This window comes from Benincasa hispida, chromosome 10 (genome assembly GCF_027475165.1).
Source record: "Benincasa hispida cultivar pf3 chromosome 10, pf3_genome.v1.1, whole genome shotgun sequence".
Lineage (NCBI taxonomy): Eukaryota > Viridiplantae > Streptophyta > Magnoliopsida > Cucurbitales > Cucurbitaceae > Benincasa > Benincasa hispida.
The window spans coordinates 12,742,439-12,761,616 of record NC_143487.1 but is presented as its reverse complement, the minus strand read 5'-3'; the positions used below and the strand labels follow the sequence as shown (position 1 = coordinate 12,761,616).

Sequence of the window (19,178 nt, the reverse complement as noted above, 5' to 3'; positions counted from 1 at the left end):
AAGAGACTGAGTCCTATTCTATTGTAATTAAGTATGCCCATAAAACTGGTGAATCCCGAAGGAAACACAAAACTGGTAAATCCCGAAGGAAACACAAAATTAGTGAATTCCGAAGGAACCACAAACTGGTGAATCCCGAAGGAACCACAAAACTGGTGAATCCCGAAGGAAACACAAACTGGTGAATCTCGAAGGAAACACAAATTGGTGAATCCCGAAGGAAACACAAATTGGTGAATCCTGAAGGAAACACAAATTGGTGAATCCCGAAGGAAACACAAACTGGTGAGCATCTAACTAATCAATGAAGATATTCACATAGTCTTAACGTGCTAAGATTCAACATTGTACAGTTCTAAAACATACATAAAAATCCTTGATTCTATGGCTTCATCACATACACATAATTCTTAATAACATATTATACATCATCCATGTATAACTTACATCATAAATCCACAACATGCAAGTATGCCTCAACACCAGCAGATCAGACATCGACATATGAAAACACATACTATCACATACTAACGATCAAGTACTTAGGTGTGTATGTAAACAAATCAGAATTCGTGCCAGAACATACTTTGATTCAGGTCATACTGTCAATCAACATGCTAACATTTACCATAACATACACTTATCATGCTAGCATACAACTAAAGCCTGGCCCGTGGGCAGTTCCAGTGGTAAGATTACTTACCTCAAATTTGGTCCCAAATTAACCCAAGTAATTAACCTTCTTACAACTCTTGGAAGACTTTGAATCCACCCTATAACATACATTACAAATATTAATTTAACACCCCCAGTCCAAAAATAATAAATCCAAAGTTTTAAACTCATCTTTGGGGTCTAAATCCAATTAACCAAATTAAATCAAATGACCACAAATTTAACTTACCGAAGTCGCGGCTTGGTTCGAGGCCAGTTCCAAAGTTCTATTTATTTGTCCAAACTGAACCTAAATCAAAACCAAAGTATAATAACTAAATTTTCAACGATTACCCTTAATAAAAAAGGGAACCAAACCAACTACTCACCCAAAACTTACCAAAATTGATGGAACTCATAATCTTGTCGGTAGCACCCAAAAGACTTTAAAATGCCTCCAAATTTTATATCTAAAATCCAAAATCACAATTAATCCAGTAATTAGGCCCATAATTGGTTGGTTATTCAAAACCTGAACCACAGATCCTCAAATTCCCAACAAAAATCACCCAAACTAGTAGATCCAGCGAGTGGCGACGACATCCTGCTTGACGGTGGTGTCGGAGTGGAGTCGCACAACCTAGGCAGTAGCGAATCGCAACCAGAGGCGGCAAGCTACAGATTCGTGGGTCAGAGAGAGAAAGGCGGGCGTTTGAAGCTCGCCGTCGAGCGGTGCATCGCTGGTGGGAGTCGGATCCAGTCGACTGAGAAAGGGCGGTGCCGGGTCGCGAACGACGAGGCGGCGCTTCAGATCTGGATTTTCCGGCGGAGTCGATACGAAGGTAGAGGAAAAGTGGCTGGATTTGGGACTAAGACAGCTAGAACGTGCACCTCAAATCTATGACTCGGTGTCGACTTCAACGGCTGGGAGGAAGCGCCAGCGCGACGAGCAGTGCGAATGAGGGCGAGCGGCGCGAGAGGCAAGCGGTGCAGAGGCTGGGTCGGCGGTGTGGCTGGGAGAGTTTCGACTCAGATCTGGTGGCTGACGAGGCTGGGTGACTGAGGCGGCGGTGGAGCAATGGAGGTCGGGGAGGGGGGTCTCGGTGGCTGCTAGAAGAAAGGGGGGGAGAAAGAAAAGAGAGAAAAAAAAAAAGAAGGAAAATGGAAGGATTAAATAAAATAATATATTTTATTATATTTATTTTATTCTTCTCCTAATCCCCATTATTTTCTTAAATTTCCTCATTTTCCAATTTGGAATTAATTCCTGTCATCAATTTCCAACTTCAATAATCAAATTCTAGTAATTACTCTTAAATGTCCAAAATTCCAAAAAAAAATTCAATTAATATAAATTAATGAAATTACACTACAACAAAATTTTGAGGTGTTACACCTATAGTTTTAATATTGTATCATATACAATATAATCTATCGTTTCTTTTCTCTCACTAATGACATTTAATATAAATCACATTTATATTAAATTTAATAATATGAATCCAATTCACATAATTAATATCTTAATCATATTCAAATATTTATTTCCTCTCAAATAAACTTTATATTATAATGTATCAAATATATTATAACAATTATATCATATATAATTAATTCCCTCAATTAATTTGAACAATTCAAATTAATCTAAAAACTGATTCTCATTAAATCTCGTTGAACTACAGAGGGGACCTCATGGACCTGTAGCTTGAAGCTCCACGGTACGTGAATAATTAATTAAATTCTTTAATTAAATTAAATTATTCATCATTCATTAACTTTCAAGCACTCCACTACAGACAGATAGCTGCACTCTTCACACTATAGATATATTTTTGTGTCTATTGGATATAACCAATCAACAGTACAATGACCATTCACAAATTGCTCGTAAGTACAGCTATGCCAAAATTACCGTTTTGCCCCTATAGTTACATCTAACTCCTTAAGTACTACTGATCCCCGATTGTTGAGTCAACGATCTAACCACTCTCACCCATACAAATCAAAGGATCGCCTTCATAGGCAGGAGTTCACAACTTATCCAGGATTCAAGTCATGTTACCTATGGTCATTCTGGTGAAATGTAAGACTTTATCATGAATGGCGTTATTTAATGGACTAAATATTTTGTGGTTCAGTCTTATACAAACGCCTTTATATAGAATATCCTCACTCACATATCCTCACTTAAATGGTCAGGATCAAATTATTTGTAGCACTTTACAACAATTGTAACACCTATAAAGCGGGTCATACTCGTAGTGTCACCCGAATAAAGTATCCAGCCTTATCCATCTACTACAGATCGTTATCACTTAAAACATTGATCCACCTATATGTCTCTACGTACATGTTTAAGCTACAAGATAATCTTAGATGTTAGTTTATTGGTTTGTGGTTAATGCAACTAATTTTGAAATAAAACAACAAATATTTTATTACATAAATAAAACGTTTATACATTACAATTATAAATTATAGGACCCTACGAGATTTAGGACATCAACCCCAACAAATCCCAAAGGAAGAAAATATACTTTGCTTGAGCGTAGAAACTAGGGGGTATTCTGGATTTCAATATGTTTTCGATTTGGATGGCAAAATCAATTCTGATGATAGGTTTGACAAATATCAACTCAACAATTACTTCTTATTCGGGTTTTCCCCATAAAGATTGTTACTGATATTTACTTTTACTTCTTAAAAAAAAAATTCCTTACTCTTTTCATGTTTGCATGGTGTATGAGAAGGAGGGAGTTAAATTGATAGTTGATAATATCTCATACGATTTTGTAAAAGGAGCAACTATTGATTATGTTGAGGTTGATTCGTTCTGCTTTCATTGTAAGTGAAACGTATCTCTCATTGTTGCTTACTCACCGTTTTTGTTTAGATATGTTTATTATTTTCATACCAGTATGTGAACCATAACAAATTATAGTTCTATGACATCTATTCAAGTAATGGAGTGATGATAAAGAAAATTGAAACCCTGAAAAACCAATTTCCACTAATGCCATCCTTAGAATATCTATCATTTGACTATTCACCATGTCATTATGTAATCTCTCTCCCTTCATGAACACGGTTAGGTATCTAGAGTATTATTTACGTTGGAATCTCTCTCCCTATATTTTGTTAAATAGGATAACTATTTTGAATGATAAAATTGTTGAAAACATTTTCAAATATAGCAAAATGTTATACTAGTTTGAGTTCATTTGAATTTGTTGATGTTCTTATGTTGAGTTTTAAGTTTTATATTGAGCTTGAGATAGATGTATGCCAAATTGAGTTTGTGGATTTGGGAGGAGAGGAGGGAAGATTGCTAGAGTTTATTTGAATTTGTTAATGTTATTATGTTGGATTTAAAGTTGGTGTAGGGGTAAATCTAGAGTTTTGTTAAAGAACTTGGAGATTAATTTCTCCATGGTGAACTTTTAATATTTTTCAACTTTTTCTTGTTTTCTTATAATGTAGCATTTTTCATTCCTTAGAGGAAATAAGCTTAAACTTTGATTAATTATGTGGATTGTGAAAAATAAAGACCGTATAGTTTTTGGATTGTGTTCTGCTTTTATTGTCATTAGATGGAAGCCCCAACTTTCTTTGCTCATGATTTGAAGGAGGAATTTTTGAATGGATTCGGTTTTAAATCCAAAGGTTGTGAAATAGCCATTGTCATCAGTAATAAAACAATATGCTTATTTAGTTGTATCAATTTTATTTATCACAGTATGAATTAATTTGTTCTATAATGATTTTTATGCATGAACAAATTAATTACCTCTACAAATCTTAACAAGAAAAGAGAAATTATTATCCAGTTTGAGATTGATATATGATATATTATATTTAAGTTTAAGTTGTTAATGCATAATTTGTTTAAGTTTAAGTTGAGTTTGAAGTTCTATATTGAGTTTGAGATTGATATATAGTATATTGAGTTTGAGATTAAAATGTGTAAATATAGGCTGGTTATTTCAATTTGTTAATGTTCTTAAGTTGAGTTTTAAGTTTTATATTAATTTTGAGATTGGTATATGGTATATTGAGCATTGAAAATATTTAAATTTGTATTTTATAGGTACCTCGAGATTTATGTTGAAGATGCATCTCCGAACGAGCTAAGTTAGGTTGTAGATTTCTATTGTATATGTACTTTGTGGTTTTATGTTTTGTGGATATTATGTAATGTTGTTTCAAGATGAAGAATTTGTGAATATTAATAGTGGTTGTTTATTTGACAAAATTTGTAAGACTCAAACATGTTTTGTGAATATTATTTAATGTTTTATAGAACTAATTAATTTGATCATTTTTAGATTATTTGAGATTTATAACATTCAAACATGTTTGATATTGTAAAAGAAAACATTTAGTATTTAATAAATAAGGTAAAAAGTATATTCTCGACGTCAAAAAATATGTAACCGTCGGTAAATCTATGAATTTCTTAACTTTTTTCCCAACGCTAGAATAGGTAGTCGTTTGCAGAAAACCTACTTTCACGACCCTAAAATAGGGTACCGTTAGGAAAAGTAATCTTTCCTAACGGTAAAAAGGTCTATTTGGCATTGGAAGAAGTCAACTTTTGCCGACGCTAAAAAGAACCGTCAGAAAGACCTTTTCCCGATGGTTAAGAACCATTCCAAGCGTCAGGAGAAATACTTTATGCCGACGGTTTCGTTTAGCGTCGGCAAAAATCTTTCATCCTTGTTTCGTTGCGAAACCTTTGTTTCTTGACAAAAAGGTTTTTTTCGTCAGCGGAAGGTTTTCCTAACGATCATGCCGAGGTTGAAAACCCGTCAGAAAAAACCTTTCCCGACGATTTTTTTTGTCGGAAAAAAACAAATTTCTTGTAGTTATGGTTTTGTCTTTTGGAACTGCCCAAAAGGTCTTATACCAATAAAGATAATTGTCCACACTTATATATTCATGATCATTCCCTTCCCTAATTAATGTAAGATTTTGTTTGCACTCTAATTTGAGAGACAAGAGATGAGAAATAAACTTTATAATAATTGAAAATTTAAGGATAAAATTAAAGAGTATAGGTCCCCTGGGTAACCATTTAGTTTTTTGTTTTTATTTTTTGAAAATTAAGCTTATAAATATTACTTTCACCCCTAAATTTTTTTCATTTGTTATCTACTTTTTATCTGTGATAAAAGTGCAAATCATTATAAAAAATGAAGAGGAAATAGACTTAATTTTCAAAAAACAGTAACAAAAACCTAAATGATTACCAAACGGGATAATAGTTATTGGTATGTTTTTCTTTCTCTTGAGATTGAAAATTCTAATTCAATTCTCTATACCAGGGTTATTATATTAAAAAAAATAAAAATTAAATAGAAAAATTATTTCAAATGGTAAAAGTATTGAAAATATTAACAAAATATAGCAAAATTTCGAAACTAACAATATCACTAAGAGACATTTATAGTAGTCTAGCAGACCGCATCTTTTATTGATAGTTCTAAAATTTTGTTATGTTTTTGTAAATATTTTGATTATTTTTTTTATATTTAAAAACAACCCAATTAAATATGGATAAAGAGAGATCATTTTATTTTTTAAAAAAAAATTATTACCATTGAAACACCCCAACCAATGGAGGTAGGATAATTACCTTCCCTTCTTTGAAAAAAAAAAAAAAGAGAGAGAGAAAATAAAAAGTAAAATTTACCAAAACTTAAAATCATCATTATTATTATTATTATTATCATTATTTAAATTAGGCCTTGACTATTCATTTAGATTGCCAGATTGGCTTTACAAGATTTTTGCCTCTCCTTGAATAGGTAAAATTAGACCATTCTTTTTTGAAAAATTAATAATAATAATAATAACACTTCAATAAACACGTATGCGACTTTGTGAGAAACATACGAAAACAAACAACGAATTTGTACAACTCATATAAAAACACACCAAAGTAATATATTAACACAGCAATTCGTATATTTCTAAAATCATACCGTCTTTGAGAACCTTCCAAGGTCTCGATTTACTATATTTTAGTGAGGACTTAATTTAGATTGATGTAGTTATGTTATACGTGAAAGATCCACTTCTTTGAAAGCAAAACACGAAACAACTTCGGTATTAAATCACTGTAAGTCAGTTACTCTCTAAAGTCAATACAATATCCTATCTTTAACGTCTACTCATCGAACAGCTAAGCATATAATGAAGAAGGAAGAACCGGTTTAGATTTGAAAATTAATTTCAGATCCACACAATCGGATTAAATAATAAAATGTTTTGATAAATTGGTTTTGAAAATGTTTCTATAATGTTAATAAAACATTAACATTTTGATAAAGAATAAAGAGAAAAGTAGTGAAAAAGTTTTTTTTTTTTTTTAAGCACGAGCACAATTACCTGAATCAGTCTGCCCAGGCGACGGTGATGCAAGCGTGTAGGGAAAGTTTCTACTTCTATAACACAACCAAAATTTGAAGCTCCTATGCAAGCCTTTGTATATGGCAAATCAAAATCTTCTAATGTGGGACGACAACATGCTACTTTTTCCCTCAAAATGCTTTTTGCTTTTATTATGGGCCAAAAGTCCAAGTCATTCCAACAATTCTTGCTCGACTTAGTTGAAGCTCTCCATCTCCAATTAGATGATCAAAAAATTTCAAATCAACACCACACTATAAATTCACGAGTATTTAACCTTTTACCCACCTCTTACCTAAAAAAAAACAGGAAAAAAAATTACTCTTACCCCATCTACCACAACAATGACTACTTTACTGAGATTTAAATTTTGCTTTCTCTCTAAGAATTAGTGGTTAATTAGTCCCTTTTTTTTTCTTCTTTTTCTTTTCTTTTGGGGGGTGGGTGACTTATTTGGGTAAAATATTTGCTTATAATTTTCACCAAAACTTCCTGTTATTTTACTCTAATTATTTACCTGTTAACATAACCCACCAAGAAGATTATCAATTAATGTCATGCATGATTAATTGACTAAAAATTCCATTTCTATTGCAACCAAGCCAACTATGCCATAAATGGAAATTGCAAGAAAGAGTAAAGATTCTAAATTGATTAGAATTTCAGTAAAACTTCAATATTTATTCAATTTTGTTCTCATGATTTAGAATTGACATTAATATTTACTTTTTATTATTTGGGCTTTAAGTTTTAATTTGGTTTCTAAATGATTTTGTTCAATCTTTCATTCTTAAGTTATGTTTTACCCATTGAAAACTCCCCTATTTTTTCTTTTTCCCTCAATTCTAAACTCTTATATTTGCTCCATTAACACAATTTTCCAAATCTGGAAAATTGTTGGGTAAAAAACAAATGTCAAGATAATAACAACAGAACCGCATTTGTAAAATTTGAAAAAGAAAAAGCAAAATCCTATAATATGAGGACCAAATTGCAATTAAACCAAATCATAACCGCCTATTTGGATCTTAAATATTGTTTCATTGTATAGGAAAATCTAAATGTCTAAATTTTAAATATCTAAGATAATTAATATCTATTTGAATATACAAGATAATTAATATCTAAAGTTAAATATATGCATCTATTTGATTAAATAATTACTTAATTAAATATAAGAGAACAATTATTATATCCAAAATAAGGTTGGTATTATTTAATACATTGCTAAAATAATTTATTGTTTAATCAAAATAAAAAAAAAAGTATAATTTTTATATTAAACATTGGCTAGATTTAATTAAATTATTTAATTTAATTGCTAAAAATAATCAAATAAATATAAATTAATTATAATATTAATAATTAATAATAAAATTTTATATTAAAAGGTTAAGATAAGATGAAATTATTAAGAGTAATTGTTTTAAATGATAAAACTGTTAAAAATATTTTTAAATATAGCAAAATGTCACTGTATGTCAATGATAGAATACTAACAAACATTTATCAATGTCAGTGATCTGAAATTGATAGATATCTATCACTGTTTATCATTGATAGACAGTGACATTTTGCTATATTTGTAAATAAATTTGTTCATTTTCTTATATTTGAGAACAACTTAAATATTAATGTCAAGTTGAAATTTATTAAGTCTAAATAATATAACTATATTTCAAATTTAATTAAAATTAATGATAATGATTAATTATATTAATTTAGTAATTAATTAGGTTATATTTTATATAGTTCATAATGGATATAAAAATCCTACTTATATGAAGGGTATTAGAAAACTATGTCACATGAGTTGAACAAATAAACATATTAAATGCTTGTCTGAAAACTCATGACAAAACCTAGGAAAGAAACCGATGTTAAGGGACAAAACTGAAATTTTATCAAAATAAAAGGACTAAATTGAAATTTTTATGAAAATAAAAAGGACTAAATTTATAACACACTAATAAAGCTGAAATAAACCAAACACATACTACTTTCAAACTATAAATACACAATTTCATGCTCACAACCAAAAGAAAGAGAGAGAGGAAAAATGGGTGTTTCTCTTACATCACAGCATGATTTTATGAGATTCTTTTTTCTAACATTTCTTGTATCTCTCATCTCTAAACATGCACTTGCAATAACCAGGCATTATCAATTTAATGTAATAATGTTTATTTCTCATGCAGATTAAAATTGAAGGCCTTGAATTTATGCATTTTATTATATTATAATGTTTATTTTCTAATTTTTTGATGTATATTAATGCAGATCCAAATGCAAAGTGTAACAAGATTATGCCATTCCAAAAACATTGCGACAGTGAATGGGAAGTTCCCTGGGCCTTCTATTATAGTTACCGAAGGAGACGAGCTCGTCGTCAAAGTTGTTAACCGTATCCAAAACAATGTTACCATTCACTGGTGAGAAGATTATGTTACGAAAAATATGAAAAACAAAAAAACTTGAGTACAATCAATTGCACACCAATAAAAATATGTCATTTAACAATTTTTTTTACTAACAAAAATGGGATACATGAACTGCATCTAATCACTATCCCAAAGATATTAACTCTTAGGTGATCTTTTTTTGCTTCTATATTTTGTTTATTTGTTTAATAATAATATGCAAAGAATGAGATAGAATTAATGATTAGAGTGAGCTTATCTCAATGCTAATTAGCATGATCTTCCATTCAAGAGGTAGGAGATTTGATTATCCATTTTTATAATTATGCATGACCTTCTATTGAGCATTGTGACACAAATTTCAGAATTTTTTTATTGTTAGATAGTCTCTCGTGCATCTGATAATGCAAAACTGTTGATTGTATGGTAGTGGTCTTAACTTTATTTGTTTAAAAAAAAAAAAAAACTTTAGAATTTTGAAGAGAAACCGAAACCTATCTAAAATTGTGTGGCATTAATCTAAGAATGAAAATTTAAATCACTACCCATCCCAACTTCCTTTAGAAATTTTAAAGGATTCTAAAAAGGTTTATAAAAGACTTAAAGTAATATTACAACTTCGGAAAGAATAATAATATTTTTAAAAACAAAAGAAAAAAGTTCAATTTTGTTCCTTCCGTTTACCTAATTTTAGGGGTCACGTTAGAATTCATCAATTTAAGTTAGATTATTACTTTTTATTCTTTATAAAGAAATTTGGATGGATCATCAGGTTCATCTATCTTTGTGCAGTTCATGTAAATTGGTCATTTGATAAGCTCTTATTTTTTGTTACTTGATTGAAGTAAGTTGAAAAAAAATGAGTGCAAGATGCAGCAAAAAATGTACCCAAATATTGGTATCTTTCAACGTTCACATTTTCACTCTTTTAGAAGTTAATTAGACGTTAACAAAAAATAATTACAGGCATGGAATTAGACAATTCAGAACAGGTTGGGCAGATGGACCAGCATATATAACACAATGTCCAATTCAACCTGGCCAAAGTTACAACTATAAGTTCACCATTATTGGGCAAAGAGGAACTCTATGGTGGCATGGTCACATTTCTTGGCTTAGAGCAACAGTTTATGGTCCTCTTATCATTCTTCCCAATAACCTTCCCCTTGCTTATCCATTTCCTAACCCATTCAAGGAAGTTCATCCCTTAATGTTTGGTAAGGTTGAATTATACAAATTACCATATCCTTCAACTTTGTACTATGCCCTTATTGTTAGTTTCTTATGGAAATTCTTACTACTTTGTTTCAATTCTATAGGTAGAAAAGGCTTTCAAATCTTAAAAACAAAAATTTAAAAATAATGGATTCAGTTATAATAGAGTTGTATTTTCAAATTTATGGATAGAAAGAATTTTAAAATCTAAAAACATAAATTTGAAAACAAGGGGTTCAGTGATAATAGAATCGTATTTTGTGTTTTCAAATATGTTTTTAGTAGAAAATTTAGAGATTGGATTTTAATTTAAATAATTATCTTACATGTCGTTGATATTATATTTATAAACCATAAAACTAATTGTAGTTCCACACTACATATTTGGTTGCCTGTAAACTATTTTCAATTAATTTATGAATATGTTTTATATTAAAAGAAACGTATGAAAATTATATAATATAAAGTAATTATTTTAAATAATAAAATTGTTGAAAATATTTTCAAGTATAATAAAATATCACTGTCTATCAGTGATGGACCGCGATAGACCACAATGGACATTTATAAGTGGACGATAGACCGTATAAAGACATCTATCAAATATTAATAGATGTTTATCGTTGTCTATAGTGGTCTATCACTGATAAGTAATGACATTTTCCTATATTTATAAATAAGTTGATTCATTTTTTCTTTATTTGAAAACGTCTCTAATTTAAATATATTACATAGTAAATAGTCTGAATTGAATTTATAACCTAAAATATTGTATTTCTAGATTTTATTTTTATTTAATATAACTTTACATTTTAAAATTTAAAATTCAAAATTTAGATATATTAAAAATATAAAAATATTGTTTTCATAATTTATATTATTTAGGTGACATAATCCAAAAACAAAAAACAAAATTCACGTGGTCTATTAAACACATATTTGCTAAACTATATATATTTGTGATTTGTTTTTTTTTTTAAGGAGAGTGGTGGAATGATGATACACAGGCAGTGATTACTCGAGCTCTTCAAAATGGTGGGAACCCTAATATCTCAGATGCCTTCACTATAAATGGCCTTCCTGGGCCATTCTATAATTGCTCTGCTCATGGTATGCAACTTTACAACAACTTACCTTACATTGTTTTGATAATTTCGGTCTCATTTGGTAATTATTTTATTTTTTTGTTTTTGTTTTTTAAAATTAAGCCTATGAACACTACTTCCACTTCCGAATTCCTTCATTTCTTATCTACTTTTCACCTATAGTTTAAAAAGCTAAGTCAAATTTTGAGAACTGAAAAAGGTAGTGTTCAAAAAGTTGTTTTTGTTTTTTAAATTTGATTAATATTTCAGCCATTGTATTTAAGAAATATACAAATTATTGTAAAAAATGTGGATGAAATGAGTTTAATTTTCAAAAAACAAATAGTTACTAAACATAATCTTCAAAATTAAAGTTTAGTTTTAGCTTGGTCTTTATAGATTTAAAAGTTTTGGTCAAATCATATTCACAAATAATGAGATGGTATATATTAGGTTTTAGATATTTTAGTATATATTAGGTTTTCGATATTTTAGTCTCTATATTTTGGGTTTTATTACATTTTAGGGTCTATTTAGAGGGATGAGAAGGAAAAAAAATGTTTTTCAAAAAATCATTTTTATTTAATCTCTTGTTCAAAATACATTTTAAGAATGTTTCAAAATCTATTTTTAGTATTTTGAATGGTTGTCAAATAGTTCATTGTACTTTCAATTATTCAATTGCAATACACGTATTTTCAATAAATTTCAAATTTAGTTATTGTATTTCCAATAAATATTTAATTTATTTAGTTAAATTAATTTTTTTTTATCAAAATTGGTTAAACAATAATAATAATTTTAATCAAAGGAAAGACACTATCCATATCCATATAAATTTATCTCTACAATTGTATATATTTGGGGATCCAATTTCTACCACTATTATAAGTTTTAGGATCCAATTTTAATACTTGTATAAGTTTGAGTACTTAATTTCTATAATTGAAAATTTGGGTGATGGTTGCAGATACTTACAAGCTGAAAGTAGAAGCAGGAAAGACATATCTTTTACGAATAATCAACGCTGCACTCAATGACGATTTGTTCTTCACGATCGCTAATCACACTCTAACAGTCGTAGAAGCCGACGCTAATTATGTCAAGCCATTCCAAACCAATATCATTCTTATAGCCCCTGGGCAAACCACAAACGTTCTTCTTCATACAAAACCCAACCCCCAAAACAACGACACGTTCTACATGCTCGCTCGCCCTTTCTCCACCGCGCAACCAGCCACATTCGACAATTCCACCGTTGGCGGAATTTTAGAGTATCACCACCAACAACAACAATCCACAACAGGTTTTGTTTACAAGCCAACGCTTCCGGCTATAAACGACACAGCATTTGCTGCAAACTTCACCAACAAAATCCGCAGCTTGACTAGCTTTAGTTTCCCCAAGAAAGTTGACAAGCGATTCTTTTTCACAGTGGGCCTTGGGACAAGCCCATGTAAGCGTGGCCCAAATCGGGCCTGTCAAGGGCCCAATGGGTCGAGGTTTGCGGCCTCTATAAACAACGTTTCTTTTTCTTTGCCTAATACGGCCCTTTTGCAGGCCCATTATTTGGGCCGGGCCAATGGGATTTATACGGACGACTTCCCTAACGGCCCAGAATATTTTTTCAACTTCACGGGCCCACCGTTGAACAACACGATGGTGAGAAATGGAACGAGGGCGGTATGGTTGGATTTTAATACAAGTGTGGAATTGATATTGCAGGGTACTAGTCTCGTTAATGCTGAGAATCATCCTTTTCATTTGCATGGGCACGATGTTTTTGTGGTTGGTCAAGGTTTTGGCAACTTTGACCCAAAAAAGGATCCTCAAAACTTCAATCTTGTTGACCCAATGCGAAGGAATACGTTCGGTGTTCCTTCAGGAGGATGGGTGGTTATTCGCTTTCTTGCTAATAATCCAGGTAGATAAAACCAAACCTTTTTAAGTTTTGTATCTGTCTCATTCTTTAACTTTTAAAAGTATCTAATATTAGAATGAACAGGCGTATGGCTAATGCATTGCCACTTGGAGGTGCACGTAGGCTGGGGCTTGGAGATGGTGTGGGTCGTCTCAGATGGGAAGTTCCCCGATCAGAAGTTGCGCCCTCCACCATCCGATCTTCCCAAGTGTTAGAACTTTTTAATTTTTACTTGAACCTTTGAAACCACGATTTACAACCCTGTTCCTTCTAATAAACATTGTTCTATGTCTATGCATCTGCAATGTTTATATTGTGTAAATACAACTTATTTACTAGACATGTCATATTTAATAAATTCTTGAAATTATTGCTTTTTCTAGCCCATAAATCATAATTAGATAAGGTGCATAGGTTTTGAAATCCTACAATTTACTCCAAAATAGTATTTGAATGTATGAACCTGGAGAAAAAAAGATCAAATGAATCTTAGAATTCAAAGTTCATGAAATTTAATACTGAATAGAGATGGTAATTTTTACACTCAACGATTATGTCTATAATTCAACTTTTTTTAATATATTATTGAACTAAATAGGGATAATACATTATATACTATGAGAAATTAGTGTCCAACTCTAACCATAGCTCAACAGGCTAAAGCATGTGCCAAGAACCAACCAATATGTGTTCGTTTTGGTGGTCAATTCACTAATATCGCCAAATCAGATATACATAAAGTATTGATAGAGACCAACAATGAGACTTTTCCAAAATACCTGAATTAACAAAGGCAAAGAACTAGACATCATTGTATATTATATATAATGATGTGTATTTCCCCCAAACAGCTAAGAAATGCTTTCTTCAAACCATGGGCCGATGGTTAAAGCCTAGGAATCTTTGTTTTCTACAAAATAATGATAAATGTTCTTGAGATAAGACAAGGTTCTAATAAATCTCGAAGGTAAATTATGCAATTCATAACAGACAAATTGGTAGCCTAGTTGGTGTCCCATTGCCGGTGAAGATTCTCATGATTCTCCTGGCCTTAACGTGCAAATTCGCCTAAATAAATGCATCAAAGTTTTAGAAATGGAAGAAATATCATAAGCTTCAACCAATCATTATGGGTTCTCGGATATTCTTCCTATATTCATTTCTACAATTCCTATCGGTATTCGCCATACTTCCATCACTAAAGGCAGCCCCCCTATTCAGAGAATACATAGGAGCTGAAGGCATAAATATTAGATTTTCAGACGTACCTATTCATTCTGATGTTGAATTCCACTTCATTCTCTCCTTTGCCATCGATTACACGGGTTCATCTTCTCCTTCTGCAACAAATGGCAAATTCAGAGTCTTTTGGGACGAAGAAAACCTCTCACCTTCTTCTGTTTCTTCCATCAAAGCCAAGCATTCGAACGTCAAGTTCGCACTCAGCCTTGGGGGTGATACAGTAGGTAAAGAATTTGCATTCTTTAAACCCAAATCCATTACATCTTGGGTTAACAATGCTTTTAAGTCCATATCTCGTATAGTGAAGAAGTATGATCTAGATGGGGTTGACATCGATTATGAACACTTCAAAGCACACCCTGATATATTTACCGAGTGCATAGGGCAACTCCTCCTCCGTCTAAAACAACATAATCTCATTTCATTCGCATCCATTGCACCGTTTGAGGATGACACTGTCCAGTCACATTACATGGCTTTGTGGAGGAAGTATGGAGATCTAATAGACTATGTCAACTTCCAATTCTATGCCTATGGAAAAGGGACAACAGTTTCTCAGTTTTTGAATCATTTTGAGACTCAAAGCTCTAATTATGAAGGTGGTAAAGTTCTAGCAAGCTTTGCAACAGATGGAAGTGGAGGTTTAACACCAGAAAAAGGGTTCTTTAAGGCATGCAGCACCCTTCAAAGTAGGGGCAATCTTCATGGTATATTTGTTTGGTCAGCAGATGACTCGAAGAAGAACGATTTTCATAATGAAATACAGGCACAAAACCTTTTGGCGAATGCAAAATGATCCATCTCTTGATCAAATTGCTTAGCTTTTATTATTGACTCAAAAGAAAAGACAGACAGCTGAGTTTTACCTGATTACCATCGTTATAAATAAGCATCAAAGAGAATACTAATGACATCAAATCATGTACCTTTGATATTATCTTTGAATATATATGCCTGTCACACAGTTCTTCTTCCCTATAAACATCAGAGATCAATAGGCTTACTCATTCAAACAGATTGGCAAAATAATCAAGAACACAAGAAGATTTCATTAATCAAATAGTCCTAATTTCAAATTTTCTCAAGAATGAACACAAATTTAGCTTCCCAAACAGTGGATAATGCTTTGGTATAAAAGAATCAAAATAGAAGGATGATATGAACCATCAAACAATTTCCGTTGATCGCAATTAGTAAACAGAAGCTTTGGATTTAACAGACTTTTCATAAAACTGTGAGCCTATGGAATCTTTCAATACAAATACTTCTTCTGATGAATAATCATCCAGAAGAATAGTTAAGAGTTCATCCTTTCTTCTCTCATAAATTTCCTTTTCTTCTCTTCGTACCCTGTTTCTCTTCCGACACATCATCACCCCCTTCTTCTCCTAACTCTCGATTCTTCCTCTTTTTCCTATCTTTCCTTTTCAACTCTTTGCTATTTGAAACTGGCATTTCATCGTTCACCATAGCTCCTCCACTGTTATTTTGAAAATCATCAACATCTTCTTCCCTTTTCTTCTTCTTCTTCTTCTTCTTCTTCTTGGTCGACAGATCAACAATATCTGTTCCATCATCATTATCCTTATTTATCCCCTTTTCCTCCTCGATGTCTCTTCTTCTCTGAACTTCAGTCTTTACTTGATCCTTCTCATCACCCAAACTCTTCTTGTCCTCATGTTTCTTTTCAACTTTTTCCCTTGCTACGTTGTTCTCAACGAACTCCCCAGAAGCTTCAATGTTGCCATTATTATCACTATTTTGCGATTTATTATGACTTAGCCTGGCTCCAGAATCACGTTCATCGTCTTCAATGTTACCATGCTTATCCTCGTTCTTTTTCTTGTGCTTTTTTCTCTTTTTCTCAACTGCTACTACTCCCTTATCTCTATCACTTGATTCCACATCCATCTCAACTTTTCGGTTAGGTTTATCTTCAATTTCAATCTTCAATTCGCCACCCTTTCTCTTTCCATCTTCACCTAAAACATCCTCGAGTTTACCATTCCCACCGTTTTCCATTGTTGTTTTCCATATCCGCTCATCCTCAGATTGAACTCTAGCACTCGGCTTATTCCTACTCTCTGGCCGCTTCTTCCTCTCAGAGACTGAAGATTTTTTCTTCTCGCCGTCTTCAACCCGATAAGAATTATCTAAGGCAGCCTCTAACTCGTTTGAGACCTCGGATCCGTGATGCAGGTGCTTCCGAACGGAACGCGAAGACTTCAGCTCCTTGTGGAGCTGCTTTAACTCGTTGAAAGAGGCGGAGGCGCGCCTCAGGTAGGCACATAGCGCTTGTGAAGCGCCATTGTCGACGGAGAGGAAGGAGGAGAGGGTGGACGCCGCTTTGGAGATAGAGATCGGCTTCGAAGAAACGACACTTCCGGTGACGGTCTTCATCGCCCCCCACTGTCGTTGTTAGGGTTTAAGAGAAAAGGAGAAAATTTGCCAACAAATAAAATTACACAAATTTGAAGGGGGGGAAATAGTTTTATGACAACAATTTAATTTATAGGACCTTTTTTTATCGACGAAAAGACTTTATTACCCTTTATTAAACTGAACCCTAATTCCCAACTCCCTAAATTTTTGGAGAAATTGAAAATTTTGCATTGCACCCTTCTAATTTTCAATTCGAAAAATGGCTCTTTTTAAAAAGTATTGTTTTTGGGACTATTTGTAGCTGAAAAGTCACGAATACCCCTATTAGGGCCTACTCAAAAAAAAAAAAAAAAAAAAGTTGTCAAATTCTATCACAATGGAATTAATATTCCAAAACAAAACTTTTGTCCACATTTTTTGTTGATACAATTATTTGATAAGTTTTTTTAATAAAAAAAAAAAAAAAAAAGTGATTAAAACTAGAAATGAGAAATGGATAAGAATTTCATTTAAAAAATTATTTCAGATAATGTTTTATTTCGTTTTCATGAAAAGACTAAAAACAAATAAGATATTACCGAAATCATAAATTCTACTCGAAATTTTGGGCTCATAAATATCTAGTTCAAGTTTCATTGGGTGCATTATTTTTCAATGAATCCCAAACGCAAGTTTATAGGATTAGCATATTTATCTAGAAAAATTTGTGTTCATAATTTATTACGTTTATGAAATGATAGTTGATGTTTTATCAATAAAAATATACTTGAATTGACAATCATGAGTGAATTCTGATCTTAGCCAACTTTACCAATCAAGTAATTTAGGTTTTATATATAAAAAAGTTATTCTCATATTTTCTTGTGGTTGGGTTTTCCTCAATTCTATTGTGTTTTATGTGATAAATAGGCGAAAAAAATATTGCTAGATTTAAGGGGAGTATTTTTAGGAATGTTAAATTTGTCTATGTTTTGTACATTTTGTCTAACTTGCATCGAGTATTGGATTCGAAATAATTGTGGGTTTTGTGTGAATTAAATTGCAAATACTAAGGTAGCAACATTAGACATTGACTTTGTTTAGATTTTGACCACGTTTTTTTTTTTAAAGGAACCATAGAACAACCAACCAGAGACGAAGTGAGGAAAAACATTAAAAAAATAAAAAATAAAAAATAAACACTCTCTCAAGAGCCATCATCGACAATAAGCTCATTTGACATCAACGGTCCTTCGAGTTCATAGGTTTTTCAAATCTCCTCTAGAACTTTTTCCATCTGAATCAACAACACTTTTGTCTACGATTCCCACTAAACCACTTCAATAGATTTTTTTTTTTTTTTTTTTTGTACAATAAGGGTGGAGGGATTTGACAAACCTCCCGTCAATTTTGACCATTTGTATGTGTGGTGGAGATTGCGGAAAAAACAAGAAATTTGTAAAAAGCAATGAAGAATAAAAGTTATCTTACAAACTGCCAAAATAAACATAATTCAACTAACATACAACTTTTACGAATAAATCACCTATTTACCCAAAAGCTTAAACTGAGTGAAGGTAAATTTAAGATTATATCATATAACATTCTCACTTGTAGACTTGAAATATGTAAAAGACCTAACAAATAAAAATCAATATTAATAGGGAGAAAATAACATCGTAGAAATTGGAACACTTGACCTCTTGAACCACCTCCTCTAATATTATGTTAAATCACCAATTAACACAAAAGCTAAAGTTTATGGATAAAAATAAATTTAATATTATATTAACTAACCTCCACTATCAACTTAAAGTTTAGGGGTTCAATTTCTCACTCCCACCTCTCATGTTGTCAAATATATAT

At 31.7% G+C, this 19,178-nt stretch overlaps 3 protein-coding genes and 1 pseudogene across 3 annotated transcripts; 3 read left to right on the top strand and 1 right to left on the bottom strand.

The window, feature by feature from the left end:
- Positions 1 to 1,554: 1,554 nt before the first annotated feature.
- LOC150033110 (iron-sulfur assembly protein IscA-like 2, mitochondrial pseudogene) lies at positions 1,555 to 7,293 on the top strand (annotated as a pseudogene).
- Positions 7,294 to 9,079: 1,786 nt separating this feature from the next.
- LOC120088792 (laccase-17-like) lies at positions 9,080 to 14,085 on the top strand. Its single transcript, XM_039046232.2, has 6 exons — positions 9,080 to 9,241; positions 9,349 to 9,500; positions 10,455 to 10,705; positions 11,685 to 11,813; positions 12,759 to 13,712; positions 13,794 to 14,085. The coding sequence occupies exons 1-6, from the start codon at positions 9,128 to 9,130 to the stop codon at positions 13,922 to 13,924; spliced, it is 1,731 nt and encodes a 576-aa protein (XP_038902160.1). The 5' UTR covers positions 9,080 to 9,127; the 3' UTR covers positions 13,925 to 14,085.
- Positions 14,086 to 14,230: 145 nt separating this feature from the next.
- Positions 14,231 to 15,851, top strand: LOC120089473 (chitinase 2-like). Its single transcript, XM_039046955.2, has one exon. The coding sequence runs from the start codon at positions 14,839 to 14,841 to the stop codon at positions 15,745 to 15,747; it is 909 nt and encodes a 302-aa protein (XP_038902883.1). The 5' UTR covers positions 14,231 to 14,838; the 3' UTR covers positions 15,748 to 15,851.
- A 126-nt stretch (positions 15,852 to 15,977) lies between these two features.
- LOC120089472 (uncharacterized) lies at positions 15,978 to 17,480 on the bottom strand. The gene has a single exon (XM_039046954.2). The coding sequence runs from the start codon at positions 17,349 to 17,351 to the stop codon at positions 16,272 to 16,274; it is 1,080 nt and encodes a 359-aa protein (XP_038902882.1). The 5' UTR covers positions 17,352 to 17,480; the 3' UTR covers positions 15,978 to 16,271.
- Positions 17,481 to 19,178: the final 1,698 nt, after the last annotated feature.

Coding starts and splice junctions, on each gene's coding strand:
- LOC120088792 (XM_039046232.2), top strand. CDS start 9,128: ATGGGTGTTTCTCTTACATCACAGCATGATTTTATGAGATTCTTTTTT. Junction 10,706..11,684: donor AGTTCATCCCTTAATGTTTG/GTAAGGTTGAAT, acceptor TTTTTTTTTAAG/GAGAGTGGTGGAATGATGAT. Junction 11,814..12,758: donor CTATAATTGCTCTGCTCATG/GTATGCAACTTT, acceptor TGATGGTTGCAG/ATACTTACAAGCTGAAAGTA.
- LOC120089473 (XM_039046955.2), top strand. CDS start 14,839: ATGGGTTCTCGGATATTCTTCCTATATTCATTTCTACAATTCCTATCG.
- LOC120089472 (XM_039046954.2), bottom strand. CDS start 17,351: ATGAAGACCGTCACCGGAAGTGTCGTTTCTTCGAAGCCGATCTCTATC.